The sequence below is a fragment of the Anolis carolinensis genome, chromosome 2, assembly GCF_035594765.1.
Source record: "Anolis carolinensis isolate JA03-04 chromosome 2, rAnoCar3.1.pri, whole genome shotgun sequence".
NCBI lineage: Eukaryota > Metazoa > Chordata > Lepidosauria > Squamata > Dactyloidae > Anolis > Anolis carolinensis.
This window is the reverse complement of record NC_085842.1, coordinates 89,601,014-89,620,703: the sequence shown is the minus strand read 5'-3', so window position 1 is coordinate 89,620,703 and position 19,690 is coordinate 89,601,014. Positions and strand designations below refer to the sequence as shown.

General features: G+C 43.0%; 1 protein-coding gene across 1 annotated transcript in view; it reads left to right on the top strand.

Moving 5' to 3' along the window:
- Nucleotides 1-10,559, top strand: part of faf2 (Fas associated factor family member 2) — a 35,914-nt gene extending 25,355 nt beyond the window's left edge. Inside the window, exons 3-11 of the mRNA XM_008121327.3 lie at nucleotides 1,154-1,288; nucleotides 2,210-2,286; nucleotides 2,694-2,832; nucleotides 3,678-3,763; nucleotides 3,855-3,946; nucleotides 5,616-5,793; nucleotides 7,926-8,097; nucleotides 8,912-9,055; nucleotides 9,764-10,559. Of these exons, the coding sequence (XP_008119534.1) occupies nucleotides 1,154-1,288; nucleotides 2,210-2,286; nucleotides 2,694-2,832; nucleotides 3,678-3,763; nucleotides 3,855-3,946; nucleotides 5,616-5,793; nucleotides 7,926-8,097; nucleotides 8,912-9,055; nucleotides 9,764-9,946 (1,206 nt within the window). The 3' untranslated portion in view covers nucleotides 9,947-10,559. The remainder of the gene's footprint in view (nucleotides 1-1,153; nucleotides 1,289-2,209; nucleotides 2,287-2,693; nucleotides 2,833-3,677; nucleotides 3,764-3,854; nucleotides 3,947-5,615; nucleotides 5,794-7,925; nucleotides 8,098-8,911; nucleotides 9,056-9,763) is intronic.
- The last annotated feature ends 9,131 nt before the right edge of the window (nucleotides 10,560-19,690 follow it).

The window sequence follows — 19,690 nt, the reverse complement described above, 5'->3', positions numbered from 1 at the left end:
GAAGCAGGTAGAAACCAAAAAGAATTTTATAAAACACATTGTCATGTATTGCTGTTATTCAGTATACCTGGCTGAAGTGTTGCTTAAATTTTGAAGGCATCATTTCAGTAATTAATGCAAAGTTTTAAAAGAATTCTAAGAGTCTTGAAACATTTCTGAAATGGCTGTTGTGCTGCATACGCCCCCCCCCCCCCTCAGAGTTGAATTAGTATGCTACACTTACTTGAGTTTTGGTATATTTGATTGAACTGCATTCAACCTACTATTGGATTTTCAAATTGTTATATAATTTGTTATATAATTTGTTCATTGGTGCATGTCTTTTAAGATATTTCAGGTTTTCTGTTGTTTGTGTGATTTATCTTTCGAAATTCATATTACCTTGTCTGAGAAATATTTTAACTATGCTACCCACCACATGCAAGTTGCCATCTCAGTTGCTTCAGAATTGCTTGAATTTAGCTTATTTCAGTGACTGCTTGTGGATATGTGCATCTTAGCTGCAGGGACATCTTATGACCACCCTGAGATATTCTTCTCCACTTTAGAGCCATTGTCTTAGAGCTGCTTTTTAAAAAAATGTGCTTGCAGGTTACTGGGGAGATATCATTACTACTGCAACATTCTTCTCCACTTTGGAGCCACTGCTTTAGAACTGAGATTTTCAAAATGAGGCATAGAAATTACTAGGAGAAATATTGTTGCTACTGCAACTTTCTGTTTCACTTTGGCGTCTTTACCTACACAATTTTTTTAAAATCTGGTATCCTTTTTCAAATTTTTGTTGTTTTTGCTTACCATGCCTTTTAGATCAGTCCCTTGTTTCCTTTCCCTCCTTCCTTCCTTCCTTCCTTCCTTCCTTCCTTCCTTCCTTCCTTCCTTCCTTCCTTCCTTCCTTTTAGTCTTACTGTGATAAATTTTATTTTATTTTATTGTTATTTATCCTTATTAACATGCATGCCTTATAAGTTTGTCAGAGACAGGCAAACATGAACAGTTGGTTAGAAAGGATAGAAAAAACTATTGGAGATGGCAGAGGAGGCTTAGCCATCCTGGTTCCAGCCATTTCAGTTGAATTAAACCCAGTCATAGTGGACTGCTGCTCTTTGCCAACCAGAGAATCAGACTTGTCTTCATGACCCTCCCTCTACAGGCAGCTGTCCAGGACCGATTGAATGAACAAGAGGGCGTCCCAAGTGTCTTCAATCCACCACCTTCTCGACCACTACAGGTCAACACCGCTGACCACAGGATCTACAGCTATGTTGTTTCAAGGCCGCAACCAAGGGCAGGTTATTTTGTCATTAGATTAAATAAGAAAGGAGATTTCAAAGCCTAACAAATTGTAGGGAAATAGTTTTCTTTAAGTTTCCTGGGTCTTGTAGATTTCAACAGCTTGAAATTTCCTTTCTACCAAAAGCTATACTTATATAAACATCCATGACAGTGTGATTAATTTCAGCATGCTATTGTAAAAGCAAAATATTTCTGAATCCATGTATGTGTAGTGCATTTCATAAGAGGAGATATGTGGAGTTTGTTTCCAGGGACCAAATCTATAAAAATTTAAAATGAGTTTTAGGTGTCAGAACATTGTTGGCTAGAAGTATATAATTATTAAAACGACCAACATGTATAAAATCACTTCAGTACAAAGCTTGGGAAATTGCATTTTATAGGAAAGGAATCCTCTGCATGTTTTCCCCCTGATTCCTGTCAAATTTGTTCAAATTGATTTGGTACCTTTTGGAAACAAGCTCCACATACCAGGTTATTTTTACCTAGTTTGTATCTTTGGATTGGGTTACAACCTCTGATTGACCAGTAAACTGTATTTTATGGGTCAGAGGGAAAAATCATGTGAAGTAACCATATGCTAATTTGTACTTTTCAATTGCATGTAAACTTAGAAAGAGCACTCTGTTCTTTCTTTCTTTTTTTTTTTGAAAGAGATGTTGCTAGAGATGACATGACTAGAAGCTAGAGACTATTTTGATATGTCTCAGGCTGGGGGAGGGGGAGGGGAAGAAAAGGACTTGTTTAAATTCCCAAAAGTTATTTCAATGTCTTCCTTGATCTTAATTTGTAGATCTGTAGTTCCCAGCTTGTGCTGAATTGGTTTGGTAATATACTTGTTGTTCTGTAAAAAGACAACAGATATTTAAACAGACTAAAATGAATGCCTAACTCTTTCACTCTGTCATTTCAGGGTTTGTTAGGTTGGGGCTACTATTTGATAATGCTTCCATTCCGATTTACATATTACACATTACTTGATATATTTAGGTAAGTTTATGGTTGTCTAGCTTGGAGATATTGCTTTATTCTGAACTTTGCTGTAATTCATTAGCTAAAATGTCTTAACATTTCAAACTAGAGATGGGCAGGAAGAAGATACTGTTTCATTAGTTGGTGTGTAGCCTGTTCCTTATGGTTTGGCTAGAGATACTGTGCTAGAGGGACTTGTATTACATTTCTAAGCAGAATTGTGTGATAAAGATGCATTTACTTTTAAAACATAGACAATTTATGTTAAGATTACTGAAATGTTTGCTTTGTAAACTAAAATAACATGAATAGGAACATGGGGATTTATAATGGAGTAGAATATTTATGATTGAAGTCATCCCTGTCATGTTTTCAAAGTACTGGATATTTTAAAAGCTTACATTTATGCCTTGTATGTTTCCTAGATTTGCTTTGCGTTTCATACGTCCTGATCCTCGTAGTCGGGTCACTGATCCCGTGGGTGACATTGTTTCATTTATTCATATGTTTGAAGAAAAATATGGAAGAATACATCCTGTCTTCTACCAGGGAACATACAGCCAGGTTAGTAGAAGAGTTTGATTCCAATATTTGTGGCATTGCCCTGTTGCTGTTGCCTATCTTGAAGGGGATTCACATAGAATCCAACTTGAGAGCCAGCATGAAATAATGTTTTGAGTGTTGCACTAGGACACTGGGAAATCAGGATTTGAATTTCTCTTCAGACATAGAATCGTCTGGATGACCTTGAACAAGTCACTCTTTCACAGCCTCAGAGAAAGACTTTGGCAAACCTCTTAATCTTGCCAAGGAAATTCCAGGACAAAGCTGCCAGAAGTAACAGTTGACTCGACCGCACATAATAACAACAATGAAGTCTAGAAAATGAGAACATGTAGACTATTTCCACATTCAGAAATTATGAAAAAGAAGTCCAAAGCCAAGAGTAGTTTGAAGGCATTTCATAGTGAAGTGTTATCTTAAGTAAGTCATAAACTGCTTGAGATCTACTTTAAGTATTTAATTATAAGTTCTATTCATGTTAAATGTTTGAAACAACAAGCACAGTATCTCGTAACAGAAAAAAATTGACTGGGTTGTCATGAGACATGTGTCTGAACATTGTTAGCAGGTTTAGACACAGTATATGTATAAATACTGTAAATAAATAAATATTAATTGTGGAGTAGGACTGTAAAACAAAAAAAGCACAATCCACAATCTCCCTTCTCAAAAACGGAAATTTTGCTATGTACAATTAAATGATAGAAAATATGGCCCAGTCTTTCTACATATATTATGTGAATAAATTGACATTGGTTTTTTTTAAAAAAATAAATAATTAAGCATAGTGTCAAATTGTTTGCATTTGACCTCCTTCAGATATCTTTTATTTTCTTTCTCCTAAGGCACTGAATGATGCAAAGAGGGAGCTGCGCTTCCTCCTTGTTTATCTTCATGGTGATGACCATCAAGACACTGATGAATTCTGTCGGTGGGTTCCTTTAGATTTTACATAGTAAGTTGTCATATGTTTGGACTACTCAGGATTTCTTAAACTGAATAATTTTTTACTTTCCCTTTAGCAACACACTCTGTGCACCTGAAGTTATTGCTCTCATAAACACCAGGATGCTCTTTTGGGCTTGTTCCACAAACAAACCAGAAGGATACAGAGGTAAGTTTTTTGATGCTGACTCTTGATGGATCGCTTTTAAAAAAAACCCAGCATACATGTCTGAATCCAAGGTATATTTATTCAGAAGGAGGTCTACTATTTCATTGGGGCTTACTCCAAAGTAAGTAATTTTGCAACCATAGGCACAAGATGTACACACTGGATTTGGTGGAGCATCTAAATAAATAGAAGTAATGAAAGGCTGTAAGAAGAAATAGACTGTGAAAGAGTAAATCTATATAGATGCTGTTGATAGGAATGCAGATTCAAAAGTAAAGGGAAGTTACAGACAGAATGTCAGAATCCTCTTTGTTCTAAAACAGGCGTAGGCACTTGTGGGAGGTTGGGGTGGGGGGGTTCATTATCTCCCCGGTGAAATTTTGGATGGCCTTATCCTCACTGCCAGATACTCAAAGATGAAGGAAGAATACCATATTTACTCAAATGTAATGCTTAGCCAAAATGGAGGTATGCATTACATTCGATGGCACATTAGAACCACGTACCTGAACCTGTCTGTGTCCCTCTGTCAGAATGAGGCTAGCAAACTTGCCAGCCTCCACCTGATGGAGGAGCAACGGATTTCCAACTGGCCTCATTCAGGTCATGAATGAGGCTAGTTGGGAAGCTGCGCCCCTCCATCAGCTTAGCAAGGGGCACCCCTTCTCCTTGCTTCTCAACTGACAGGTAAGGGAAGAGGCACATTAGATTTGACATCAAATTGATGGTGCATTATACTCTAGCAAATATGGTGTTATCCCAAATCTCCCTTATGCTCCCAGAAAATGATTAGGAAAGACTAGGAGTCATTTCCCAAAATGTGGCAAAATACTGTCAGTCTCATAGATGGAATTTGAGGGCAAGGAAAAAGAAAACCTGGATGTCTGTGTATTGCCTATCCCTGTTCTAAAGTCTCAGACAGTATTCTGAACAGGAATGTTTATTTCCAATATTTATATCCCGCCCTTCTCACCCGAAGGAACTCAGGGCTAAAGATCCACTGTTACACTTCGCAGCTCAGATCCTCTGGGGAAGCCATGTTTGTGTCCCAGCACTGATAGAAATGTGGCTGGTTGCCACAAGATACAGGATCTTCTCTATCTTGGCCCTAAGACTCTAGATTCCCCTGTTACCTCCTTGATGGAATTCAAGTGTTTGAGAAGCCATATCATTTTATGAAAAGCTTTTGGATGATGACTTCCTTCCTTCCTCTAATATTAAGTCTGTGGTGTGTTGTATTTAATTTTGTATTGGTTTAAATGACTTGTCATTCCAGATTAAAATATTAGCAGCAGTGACTACTCTTTGAATAAAATATGTGAGATAAATACTTCAATTCGTGGGTAACAAATACAAGGCAATATCTGGATGCTATTTTCAAAAAGTAGTTTAAAAATAAGATTAAAGTTGTGTTCTTTGCTCCCGCTCAAATAATATTTTATTGAAACCAAGCATTTTGTTCTTTGTGGCAGGCATTTTGGCTGCCCTTTTTTAACTCGGAGTATTCCCTTATTCTCATTAGCTTCATCTAAATTGCATTTTTGGCTTGCCAGTTTTATTTGTGATTACTGGCTTTTAAATTTTTTTGTTATGTACATTGTTTTGGGAAAGCTCTAACTTTAATGACAGCTGAAAACAGTTTTAAAATATTTGCAATGTATTTGTTTAGTATCTCAGGCTCTGCGTGAGAACACTTACCCATTCCTAGCGATGATCATGCTGAAAGATCGCAGAATGACTGTGGTTGGAAGGTTGGAAGGACTCATTCAACCTGATGACCTCATTAACCAACTGACATTCATCATGGATGCCAATCAGACATATCTGGTGTCAGAGCGCCTGGAAAGGTACTAGGCTGAAAATAAGGGTGCCTTTTGCCTTGCTCTCACTCTTTTCAGCTCCACAATTCTTAATGTGTTTCTGTTGGATCAGTCTAAATCAGGGGTCCTCAGACTTTTTAAGCTGAGGGCCAATTCATGGACCCTTGGACTGTTGGGGATGCACATATCTTATTTGTAGGACAAAAATGTGAAAGAACAATACAGTATCTAAAATGAAGAACAAGTTTAACCAACATAAACTTACCAGTATTTCAATGGGAAGTGTGGGCCTGCTTTTGGCTGATGGGATAGTCAAGTTAGGATTGTTGTTGTGTGCCTTCATGTCGCTTCGAACTTAGGGTGACCCTAAGTCTAAAGTCTAAGGTGGAGGCTGAGTAAATGACTTTGGAGGGTCACATCCAGCCTATGGGCCTTAGTTTGTGGACCTCTGGTCTAAATCAAGCAATAGACTTTAATAACCTATCATTTGCATCTAATGTGTGGAGATTCTCAGGTCTTATAGCTACTCTAAACTACATTCAGTAGATCTCGGAATGAAAAATACCCTGGTAGGCCTTAATTTCGTTACATGACTGACATTCATGTATGTCACTATCATGTTGCTATGCTATGTTGCTATGACAGAAGTAATTCTCAAGGGAGTGTACAGCCAGAAATTAAGCATATAAATTAGCACCATATTGCTTTGTTGCTCCTAAGAAATTGACTAATGATGTTGTAAGAAGAGAAGACATTCAAGGTGCATTTTAAGAGTGCTAGACTTTGGGCTTTTTTAGTTCCCTGCTTAGTTTCCCAAGCACCATCAAGGGCCAAATAGAAGCAGGGATCCAAGTTGCTCTTGTTTCCTCACTGTTGCTGAGTATTTACTCATCAGACAGCACATGGGCAGTCAAGAGGATATCCTCAATATCAGTACCTTTTTATCCTGGCGGTCTTCTATCCAGAGGCCCCAGTACTCTGCACCTACAGTGCTTTCTTAGTTATGTTCATATTCATGTGGTCCAACTATAGTGATTTAAGATCCACATTTCTAAGGATATAATTCACACAGACTTAAATTTTATGTAGAGGTGCTCATATCACTAATTGCAGTCACATGGGTAATTTTTTTGTAGCCTAGAATCTATGCTTTGGGAACTGTACAAGATTATCCTGAGGCATAGTTAGGCATTTTGGAAGTGGAGTGGAGCTGACAATACTAGTTTCTGCATTGTTATTTCTAGCCGATTAACCCACATTTTAAAGTACAACATACAATAAATGGTTTCTTTTGCCTTTCATACAAACAAAACAAACCTGATCCTTAATTAAATACAATTAGGAACTTTTCCCCTTTTTGCATGGCTGCACCATTAATTCTGTAAGTTGAAGCTAAAGGAATATTTTACTCATTGCTATCTACTCAGCCGAAGCCATCTGTCTATGTGAAGGGGTTCCTTTCTCACTTAGTATTCTAAGTGAGAAGTGTTTAATGATATCTAATACATTGTTATTATTCCATTAGTGGGTACTTGTCAGTTCAAACCCTTGGGAACCCATTTTTTTTTCTTATTTTTTGGGAAGTGGCCAGCCCTAATCCCAGTTTTGTGGCTTCACTGCAAGTGTCATTTGGTTGCCTCCCAGTCTCTTTGACTAAGCCACAATTCCTAAGACAATTTCTTTCCTCAATTATATTTCTGCAATAGGCACCCAGGTATTTATCTTCTACCACTAGGAATTGATCATAGTGACCAGAATTGCTAGAAAATTCATTTCTCCACGCAGTTCAATTCTGGGCTTAGTAAGTGAATGGGATTGGATTTGAGCAGGAATACAGGGCTGTGATTGAAGGGAAAATAGGAGAATATTCTTTAGAAAATATTCTTTATCTAGAATGTGCCAAATCTACTGCTTCTTGGGGCTCAGTTGTGTGCAGGGATTTTTTTTCAGTTTCCTGCAAACAGAGGATTGGCACTAGCTGAGAGGCACCTTAGACCCAATGCTGCTTTGCTGCAAATTGCAGCTCTATGCATGTAAGCAACTAACCATAACCCCAAACCACTCCCTCCCGAATCCTGAAAGTTCAGTTTTAGAATGTATAGGCATTGTCCTTACATAACTTGTTTGGTTGTACTGATCCATTTCCTGTTGTCTGTTAGAGAAGAGAGAAACCAAACTCAGGTGCTGAGACAGCAGCAGGATGAAGCATATTTGGCTTCCTTGCGGGCAGATCAGGAGAAGGAGCGCAAGAAGAAAGAAGAACGAGAAAAGAAGAAGAGAAAGGAGGAAGAGGTGCAGCAGCAGAAGCTGGCAGAAGAAAGACGGAAACGGGTGAGAAGCAAATGTGTTCCTTAGCGATAAATAATCAGTCTTTTAGTATTTATAATACAAATGAGTGGTGGACATGTCCTGAGTTTAGAATTTATTCAATAAGAGGCGTAGTAGATTAAAGCCTTGTGACCTGAAGGTTGGGTTGCTGATCTGAAAGCTGCCAGGTTCGAATCCCACCCAGGGAGAGTGCGGATGAGCTCCCTCTATCAGCTCCAGCTCCATGCAGGGACATGAGAGAAGCCTCCCACAAGGATGATAAAAACATCAAAACATCCAGGCGTCCCCTGGGCAATGTCTTTGCAGGCGGCCAATTCTCTCACTCCAGAAGCGACTTGCAGTTTCTCAAGTCGCTCCTGACACGAAAAAATATATAATTAACAGTATACAGTAATTAACAGCTGGCCTTTGGTTAAAATAGTATACTTTCATATATTTATTTCCATAGTGGGGTTCTAAGTCCCAGGATCTACTTCTTCAAAAACTTCATTTATATTTTTTTCCCCTGGAAGGGCAGGTTTTGACTTCCATGGAATTCAATAACATGTAAAACTGCTTAACATCTCCTGGGTCTAAGCATGGCTTATCAGTTATCCCTCATCATAGTCCTGTAACTTTATAAGGCTTTCCCCAGAATTCTGTTATTTCTACGTAGTGTCCTTGGTCAATGGCTGTAGGGAATATGATTTTGCAGTTTTGAAGTCAGGTGACAATAATTCACAGTAAGCTTACTTGTGTTGATATGGCAACTACAATTATATCTAGATTTTGCAAGTTTTTGGAGCTCACCATTCACACCTCCATTTTATCACTGCAGACTTTGCAGGAGGAGAAGGAACGAAAATCGGAATGCCTTCCACCAGAGCCCCATCCTGACGACCCAGAAAGCGTCAAGATCATTTTCAAGATGCCCAACGACTCCAGAGTGGAGAGACGATTCTATTTCACACAATCTTTATCAGTAAGTGCACAGCAAAAACTCCCGGCCTATAGTTTGAATTAGCAGCAGCAGCCCAGTTTGAATGAATAAAACGAGAGAATGAGTGAGCACTACTGTGGAAATGATAAATCTGACAGAAAAACAGAAACAAAACGTTCTTCCCATTTTAAAATTCTCCTAACTATACAAGTTTTACTCTGGGAAGAACTTTACAGAGGTTATGCTGAACCCTAGACTTCATGCTTTGCTTCATAGTTCATGAGCCTAGTTCTCCCACATAGAAACCCAGCAATCTTTCCATAGCACTGTGCAGGTCCTTGGGAAGCAGTGGGGTAAATCCCAGTGGGTTCCTGCAGCTCATAGCACCACTTTACCCAGTCTTCTGGAGACACTTTTCAGGGAGCTGTAAGGGAAATGAGGAATGGGCAAACACAACAAACCAAAAACCCACAACAGAATTCCCAGCCTGTTTTAACCAATCATGGGGACTCTGGATTCAAGCAGTGAAAAAGGTGTGCTTATTAGTCAAATACAAGTAATTGATAAGTTGTAATCTTTAAGGGCTTACGATCCTCGCAAAGTATGTAGTTTAATGTAGTCTCCCAGTGGACACAAAAGTGTGTGCTGTGATTTGAGACTCTGCTTTAACCTGTTTTCTATCCACTGTGGCAACACCCTTCTCAGCATAAGAGAAACCTTTTGGCAAGCAATGGTTTCCTCCTTTTCCAGGTGATCCACGATTTCCTATTCTCTTTGAAAGAGAGTCCAGAGAAGTTCCAGATTGAGGCCAATTTCCCTCGCCGCGTTCTGCCCTGCCTTCCCACAGAGGAGTGGCCCAACCCTCCCACGTTGCAAGAAGCGGGACTCAGCCACACGGAAGTCCTCTTTGTGCAGGACCTCACGGACGATTGATGTTTTTCCCCCCTCCAAAATACAGAAATGGAAAGAGATTCCTATTATAATACAATATTTTTTTTAAAGACTGCTGCATACAAATGAGGGATCAGAGACTATGTGGCCTCAGCCTGCCACGTTATGTGTCTGTACTGGCGGGAGAAACTGCACACGCGCGCAACATGCAACCCTTTTTACATGCAGAGGGCAAATGGGAGAGGCCACCGTTGCCCTCCCAAGAGATGGTCAGAAACGGCAGCTCTTGATAAATATTGCTTTTATTGAAAATAATATACCCTGACATTTTGACATTAGGAAACCTGGTGTTTTGCTGCTTGTGACATCCAGAGGACTGTACCTGAAGGCCAGGTTGACATCTTCTGCCCTGGTTGGGTCGGGATGGGCAGAAAGTTATTTCTTCCAGCTTCTCACTCTGTATAAATCTCTTTAAAATGTCTTTTGCTTTGTAATGACCAAAGGAGAATGGGAGTAATAATGGTGTTTCCTTTTCTTTCTTTCTTTCTTTTAAAACAAGAAGCTGGTTGACATTCTTAACAGCAGGGGTTCTTCTTCTCCAGGGCTGTTAGCCTGCGTAGTGTAATAAACTCTGCCTCTAGTGTGCCTGTGCTAACACTTTGATTATCAGTGTCTTACTGCCTACATAGATGGCACCTTGCCCAGATGCAGCACGAAATGAGAGTCTGCCCCAACTTGTGCTGAGACAGCTGTAGGGGCTTAATTGTCTTAAGCAATGTTACCTTAGCTGTTTTAATACCCCACCCGGTCCTGTAAATTTGCCTTTGCTCGCACTGGTGAGACCTTTGGCACCTAAACCACAATTAGATGACTACAGAAGTGACTTCGATGCAAGGAAAAGTTAATTTCTAAGCAAGGATGGTAGTAATTTTTGGAGAGCAAGTAAGAGTGGTATAGGATTGTTTTGTCAGTTTTAAGGGGTGTGTTGCTTATGTGCCTGACTGCCTATAAGAGACCAAGTCTAAATGATGAGCTGAATGGCTCTTTGCAGAACAGCTCCCTCACTGGGTTGAATCCATAGGGCTTCTGTGAAAAGATCCAGGAGTAGTGATTCCCAATCTTTGGTCCTTCAGATACTTTAGACTTCAACTCCCAAAAGACTTTGACTGGAAGCTGAAGTTTAAAATATCTGGATGACTATTTGGTGGATGATTGCTGGGGAGCAAATTTGTTTACTTCTGTAGCCCCCAGGTCTCTGGAATAGCTTAGCAAGGAGCACAGGAACTTTGAAAGGGGGGGGGGGGAGAGGTTGGAGAACACCACTTCTTTCAGTTCCAGTAACATTGTTGAATATGATCCTTAAACCAACCCATGTTAAGGATAAAGGTGTTAAATGTGCCCACACCTTACTGGGATGCTCATGGGGTTGAAAATATTTCTTTCTTTTGTATTTCCAGCTAAAAAACAGCTTTATGATTTTCTTAGGCTTGTGAAAATTAGGAACCCAAGCTTAATTTGTACATAGAAATCATTTGTGTGACTCCTTGAGCTAGAGCTCCTACCCATTTGCTACTGAATATATTGAAAATAATTCTGGTTCCTGCAAGTTAGCATTTGGAATTTAAACTCTGGTCATAAAATACAGTATTATTTCTATCTTCCATACTTAGATTCCCCTCTCTTTTATTTGTCTTGGACAGGAGGACAAAATTATAAGGATCTTTTTTTCTTTCCCTGTGGAAAGAGTTACATATTCAGTGTAGACTTTCCGCATGTACAACACCTGAAATCTAGCCTATGTCATACAAATACAGTTTTACACTTTCTTCTGTTAAATGATTTGATTGTTGTCTCAATGCAGAAAGCAAGATTCCTAGTTACTGCCACAGAGTCTAATAATTAAGTTTCCCAGCTGTGGCTTTTATCATATTTACTCGAGTCTAATGCTCATCTTTTCTGGCTAAATTACATCACCAAAATTGAGGTGTGGGTTAGATTCGATGGTGCATTACAAATTGTGCACATAAACTCACCTAGGTGAAAGGGTACAGAGGAACCCAGAATTCTGAAGACTGGACAGGGAGGCAGTGGGCATCAAGAGGCTGTTCCTGTTGGTGGCAGCAGTCTCGGATCCTGCCTCCCGGGTGGCCCTTGGGGTCTCTCACCCCCCCCCCCCCAAAAGCACAGTCCCATGCGATTCTGAACTTACCTCATTCATGAAGCTTTCAAAACCTCCCTCAGTTTTGAAGGCCTTGTGAATGAGGCCAGTTGGTAATTATGTGAGGCTTGTGATTTCACCAGCCTGACAGAGGGGCATGGCTTCCCAAATGGCCTAATTCATGCTGTCTGTCTTTCTGGTGTGCTGTGCCTACGTTGTTGGGCACATTACGTTTGAGAGCAAATCCATTTTTTTTTAATGTGAACCTTCAAAACTCAGGTGTATATTACATTTGATGGCGCATTATACTCGAGGAAATACAATATGTCCCACTCTGTTGTTAACAGCATCATCTTGATGTGTTATTTAAAAAAAATAATGTGTATTTAATGGGACATACTGAAACACACAATTGATGAGAATTCTTTTGTTGAGGCTAGCCTGTTTGCTCCTTCTGTTTGCAATCCTTTGCCTGGCTCCAATCCCAGAAGTGAGCTGGTTTGGGAGGTGAGTGTGCAAAACAATAGAGTGCAGGTTGGTACAAGGAGAGGATGGTCCTATTCCTTTCTTGTGCCTACCTTTTTAAACCAGCAATTAAATTGTTCATTTCCAACTTTATGCAATGACATAGACTCAATGCTGAGTTACTTTCACAAGCTGTACATTTAAATTTGTTTTACCTAATTTGCAATGTTTTGTTTTTTTACTTTACACCAGGAGTATTTTGAGCTACAGTCTTTTTAGAAAACACAGTTCTGTAGGCATAGTCCTGTAATAGATTTCTCTATCCAAAACATACCAATTACTTATATAAGCAGGGTGAAAATGATTTGGAAAAAATTAATTACCCATGGTCCTAGTCTTATTTAAAGTAAATATGGTATCAAGCATGTAGCTTACGATGAAGATACTATTTAAAATGTCCCCTACTACTTTCTTCATTTTATAAAAGCCATGGCTGGATTAACACTGAAAGGGAAGATGATCAAATTCAGCTATAAACACTGGCCTTGTGGTGTTTTGTTGTTTCTAGCAAGGTCGAATCATTACTAACATTTGCTGGATCATGCCAATTAGGGCTAGCTTTTGTACTTGATGTGCAGATACCACCCCACAAATAGGTGATTTTAGTGATTCAGGCCACTAGTATGCTATATTCCACATCTTAGCTTGTGCTTGATAGTCTAGGACACTGGAAGCTGCTGCAATTTACCCACAAGTTGTACTGGATTATCCTTTGAAACTAATGAGCACAGTAATATTTGCCACCATAGTGATCCAAAGTGTGAGTACTTGTGGACTTGCCAGTTGTAACCTCTGCACCCCCTAGTTCCATCCTTTTGGGTCTTTTCATAGCAATTGATTCAATCTATCTTATTGGTTCTTCCAGATTTTTTTAATGGGTGTTCTTTGTTGAAGACAAGTTTGAAGAGCAAATATTCTCTACTCCAATTTCTATTTTCAGTAAGTGTTATAGTGGAGAAGTGCCATTTCACTGATGCACTATAACTCTTACAGAAAAAGAAGAGGAAGGAACATATTTTTCTGATATTTTTAATGCTGTGGCCCAGTTTTGGATGGAAATAAAAGGTTGCCTGAAAGCAGTCTGGGTCAGCAGAAAAGTATAGGTTGCTTACCTGTAACCGTATTTCTTCGAGTGTTGATCTGTGAAATTCGCACATATGGTTTACCCAATGCGCCTGCGCAGATTTCGGAACCTTCTAGAAGCTTTAGATGAAACTTTTTTGGCGGAGGCCCCGCCCAATCTCCCCATAGTATAAATATGCTTATAGGCGGGGCTACGCCTCAGTTCTCCGCCGCCGACAGCAGCTGAGAAAACGAGGCATGACATCAGCGGGGAGGCTGGGCGGGGCTGTGCGAATTTCACAGATCAACACTCGAAGAAATACGGTTACAGGTAAGCAACCTATACTTCTTCTTACGTGTTGTCTGTGAAATGCGCACATATGGTGACTAACAAGCTACCAACCTGGAGGTGGGTCATGCCACGCAGGAAAATAGCACCGCTCTGCCGAAGGCTGCATCACGTTTGGCTTGGATGTCGAGCTTGTAGTGGGATACAAAGGTCGATGGGGATGACCAGGTGGCTGCTTTGCAGATATCTTCCAATGAGACACCCCGAAGAAAGGCTTGAGAGGTTGAAAGGGACCTGGTGGAGTGTGCCGCCACATGGGATGGGGGGTCTTTACCTGCTAGTTGGTAGGCTAAACGAATGGTAGATGTGATCCAGACAGCTAGACGTTGTGAGGATACAGGTAAGCCTAAGGTATCGTTCCTATATTTAAGAAAAAGTCTGGGTGACTTCCTGTGGGCGGCAGTCCTCTTAATGTAAAAAAGCAGTGCCCTCTTGACGTCTAAGCAATGGAGAGACATTTCCAGAGGAGTGGACGGATTTGGAAAAAGTGCGGGAAGAACAATATCTTGGCACATGTGGAAACGAGACACTACTTTGGGTAAGAAGGAGATGTCTGTTCGGAGGGTCACTTTATCATCCGAGAATCTGATGTAAGGGGCATCGACCCTGAGGGCTGTAATTTCACTTGCTCGTCTGGCGGAGGTGATTGCCACCAGGAATGCAGTTTTCCACGAAAGATGGGCCAGGTCGATGGACGACATGGGTTCGAAGGGGGGTTTTGACAACTGTGACAAAACCAATTCTAGGCTCCATGATGGGGGAGGCAGGGAACTGGGTGGATAAGTATTTCTGTAACCTTTTAGGAATAGACGGAGCAGAGGGTCCTGAAAAAGTGACGGTTGTCCTGCCTTTCTCCTAAACCAGGATAGGGCCGCTGCATAACATTTGATAGATGAGAGTGACATCTGTTTGGAAGAGAGATGAACGAAAAAGTCAAGTACCGTCGAAACTGGAGCTGTGAAGGGGTTACTTCCAGAGGGGGAAATAAAATGTTTGAAACGAGACCACTTGTAAGTATATGATCTTTTAGTAGACGTTTTTTGAGCTGCATGGATTATAGCACGGACGGCGTCGGAGAGGTGAGCTGTGGTCTTATCCTCCATGCCGTTAACCGGAAGGATGGTACGTCCGGGTGTCTGACCAGGCCGTTGTGGACCGTGAGGAGGTTTGGACTGTTTCTCAGATGAATATAATCGCCCCGTGATGCCTCCAGGAGTGTTGCGAACCATGGTTGGCGTGGCCACCAGGGAGCGATCAGAATACAGTTGGAGTTGTCCGACACAATCTTGGCGACCACTCTGGCTAGGAGTGGAAGAGGTGGGAATGCATACAGAAGATCTGGTACCCATGAGAAGAGGAAAGCGTCTCCTAGGCATCCTGGGGATGCGTGAGGGCGCATACGTGCGCAGAACCGAGGACACTGTGTATTCGCTGGTGAGGCGAAGAGATCTATCGTGGGAGTCCCCCACCGGCGAGTAATGAATTTGAATTCCCTGCGATGGAGGTGCCACTCGTGGTTGTTTAGAGTTGTTCTGCTCAGGGAGTCTGCCAACACATTGTCCACCCCTGGTAGGTGAATTGCCACCAGGAAGACATGTCTCTGAATGCACCATTCCCAAATTCGGGATACGATGGAGAGGAGAGTCTGTGAGTGAGTCCCTCCCTGTTTGTTGACGTAGAATTTTACTGTAGTGTTGTCCGTGATCAGTTGGACGACCCTGTTCTTGACAAGGGGGGCGAAGGATTTGAGGGCTTTCTCCACCGCCAGAAGCTCGAGTGCGTTGATGTGGAGACTGAGTTCTATGGTTGACCAGTGACCGTGTGCGGTCAGGTTCTGGAGGTGAGCGCCCCAGCCCTGGGGGGATGCATCCGTTGTCAGTGATATAGACGGTTGAGGAGAGTTGAACGGGAGGCCCGAGCAGACATTGTGTTCCTTTGTCCACCATGCGAGAGACCTCAGCACTGTTGGTGGAGGGGACAGAATGCGATCCTGACGGTGGAGGAGCGGGTTGAATTTCCGTACAAACCAATTTTGGAGGGGCCTTAGGCGCAGTCGCGCGAATGCGGTGACGTTTGTGGTGGACGCCATATGGCCTAAGATGGACTGGATTGACCAGGCAGTGCCCTGGCCATAGCGGCATAGCTCTGTAATCATGGTCTTCAGGTTTAGGAATCTTTCTTGTGGTAGAAAAGCCCTTTGAGCGTTGGAATCTATAATGGCACCAATAAAATTGATGCATTGAGTGGGTAGGAGGTGGGATTTTTCTTGGTTGACAATGAGGCCCAGAGTCTGTAAGAGAGATAGGGTGAAACGAATGTCAGATTTTAGTTGGTCTCTAGAATTTGAAGATAAAAGCCAATCGTCTAAATATGGAAAGACCATGATGTGCTGCTGACGTAAGTATGCTGCCACTACTGACATGCATTTAGTGAAAACCCTTGGGGCTGTGGAGAGGCCGAAGGGTAAAACATTGTAGGAGAAGAAACGGTCATCTACTGCAAAACTAAGGTATCTACGGTGGTCCTCTTTAACAGAGATGTGGAAGTAAGCATCCTTGAGGTCCACCGAGGCTAACCAGGCTCCTTTCCTAATGAAGGGGAGAATTGTGGGAAGCGACACCATCCGAAACTTGCGCGGTTTTATGAAACGGTTAATGCCGCGCAGATCCAGTATTGGGCGGAGGCCCCCTCCCCGTTTGGTAACCAGGAAATAACGAGAAAAATAGGCAAGGTGAATCTTACTGGGCGGGATAGAAGAGATGGCTCCTTTATCAATCAGGACAGATATTTCCTCAAGGAGTACATCTGATGGGGAGGTGGCACAAATGTGTCCCACTGGTGGAAGGGAAAGAAACTCAATAGAGTAACCTTCCTCCACAATACTCAAAACCCATGAATCCGATGTGATTCGCCGCCACTCATTCAAGTATGGAACGAGCCTGTTAAGGTATAAACGGGGAACTTCTGGAGAGGAGGGGTGTTGAACAACTAGAGAACTAGAAGCCAACCGGGCTTCAGAATGAACTGGAAATAACGACGCGGACAATGGAGTTGTCGGGCTAAAAACGCCGTCTCCTATTGTCCGCTGACTTGGGCCCCTTGTATTGACCCCTGGAAGGGAAAGACGGCTTACGGTTCCCCGTGAAGGTGGACTGCTGGCGCTGTCTTCCCCGAGAGAATGAAGGGCTGTAACGTCCCCGGTAGTATTGGGATTGATATCCCCAACGCTGACGCTGATGGTAAGAATAAGGTTGGTGAGGATGTTGCCCATATTTATTGATGGTCTGCTTCATTTTGTGGGAATGTTCCAATTGTGAGTCAGTTTCAGGGTTAAATAACCCGGCCTCGTCCATGGGAAGATCCTCGATGAGGGAGCGAGCGGATGGGGACAGTGTAGCAGCCCTCAACCAAGCGTGTCTGCGTAAGGCGACTGCTCCTGCTAGAAGTTTGCCAGATGCATCGGCGGTGTTTTTTGCTAGTTCCTTCTGAAGACTCGCGAGGAGCGTGGCTTCTTGTTTAAACGCCTTGGCTAAGATTTGCTCATTGGGAGATAGAGATTCAAGGAAGGGACCAATCTTGTTCCAAAGATAGGTCTGGTATACGCTCATATATACTCCAAAGTGAGCCATCCTAGCGAAAAGGCAAGCGGAAGAATAAAATTTCCTTGCCATAGTGTCCAATTTTTTGCCTTCCCTATCCGAGGGAGTAAGTTGGGCTTTCTGGGCCGGTTTAGGTTGCGCGTCCTTCACGACAGAGTTAGCGTTGGGCATCTTGGCAAGCCAGGAGGTTGCCGACAGATCCAACTTGTAAAGATTCTCAGCTCTTTTTGGGGTAGCTGGAACCAACGATGGTGCAACGCCAACTGTTTTGATAATCTGGAGCAAATAAGGCAGGGTAGGTAGTGCCGTAGGCGTTGGTGATTGTTGCTCCGAAGAAGAGAAACACGGGTCTTTCACAACATTGGTGGGTTTCGGTGTCTCCAAGTTAAGAGCTCTTGAGAGTCTTATGAGAAGGGCAGCAAAGTTACGAAATTCCTCAGTACGGAGGGGATCTTGCTCCGTTTCCGTTAGAGGTGTAGACGGAGGTCCATCATCCTCCACAGATGGATCTATATCTCCCGCATCTATCCCTTCCGGAGCTGGAGCCGATTGGCTCTGAGTTTGTTCACTATCCGGGAATGCTGGTTGTGTTTTGGCTATCTGAGAGGAAATTGCGGTCTCTGGGATCGCTGGTGGGGGCTGTTGAACAGCTTTGGCTTGAGTGGCTGAAATGGGAGGGGCATCGGGAGTTTGCCCTTGTAGAGGAAGAGGCAGTTCCCCTCGGTTTCGATGGAAGTCAAAATAATGGTAAGGAGGGTAAGCGGGGAATGGAGGGGGAGGATAAAAGAAATTGGGATAACGATAGAGCGAACTATGGCCCGGAGACAGAGATCGTGGGTAAAAGGAAGCCCTGGAAGGGCTCCTCGAACGCGAGCCCCAGGATTCAGAAGAGGGGGAACGCTCACGGTACCGATGCCTTCCGTGTCCGGCCTGCTGCCGTCGCTCGGTGCTCCGGCCTCGGCGCTCCATGGCGCTGCTCCCCGCCTCCGCTGTTGGGCGGGGCGGGGGATAGCACAAAGTTTGCGGCGGGGAAGAGCTGGCATTCTGCGGGTTGGCGTGCGCGCTCACGCTCCTCTCCGCTGCCCCCGGGGCCTGGGAGGGCTCCACAGGGGATAGATGGGGCGGAGCTTCCTCCATGGGCGGGATCGGGGAATCTCGGTCCCGAGAAGAATCGCGTTCAGGTGAGGCTTGTGGTGGGGGACTCAGGGGCTTCTCGCCAATGAGTTGCCTCCCTTTTTTATATTTTTTGAGGCCATCCTTGGGTTTAAGCCCTTTCTGAGGTTTGGCGGCTTTGGCTTTTTTCCTCGGTGCCTCAGTCGGCAGCTCGAGTAGGCCTGCCAATCCCTCCTCAGCGGGGGGAGGGGGATTTTGCTCTTCAGCAGAGGAAGGGAGGGAGAGTGTTTCAGGGCATGGCCGTTTGGGAGCGCGCGCCGCTTCTGGCGCCAGAGCCTGCTCGTATAGAGCGGCCTTAAGGCGGGCTTCCCTGTTGCGGCGTGCCTGGGGGGTAAAATTTTGGCAAATTTGGCACGTCTGAGGCACATGGCCCTCCCCCAGGCATATAAGGCACTTATTGTGTCCATCAGAGTCGGGTAGTTTCGCGCCACAGGCCGCACAATTTTTAAAGAATAAGGTAGACATAGCCTGCCTGAGACGTCGGAGCCGTTTAGGGACGTAGTGGAAGAGTAGTCGATGCAGTCCGGGTCAAGGTAAGTGGTCGGGAGAAGACAGAGACGTAGTCGTGGGCAAGCCGAAGTCAAAAAACCGTTGATAAAATGAAGAGGAGAGAGCTAAGAAGGTCCTACTAACTGCTGTCGCGCGGAAAAACGAACTGAGGCGTAGCCCCGCCTATAAGCATATTTATACTATGGGGAGATTGGGCGGGGCCTCCGCCAAAAAAGTTTCATCTAAAGCTTCTAGAAGGTTCTGAAATCTGCGCAGGCGCATTGGGTAAACCATATGTGCGCATTTCACAGACAACACGTAAGAAGAATTACAAAACTGCAGAAAGGAACACCAAAACTTTACAACACACCTGTCCCATCTGGAGGAGTCTTGAGAGATGTGTGGGAATGCTTGAAAAAGTCTTGAAGTGG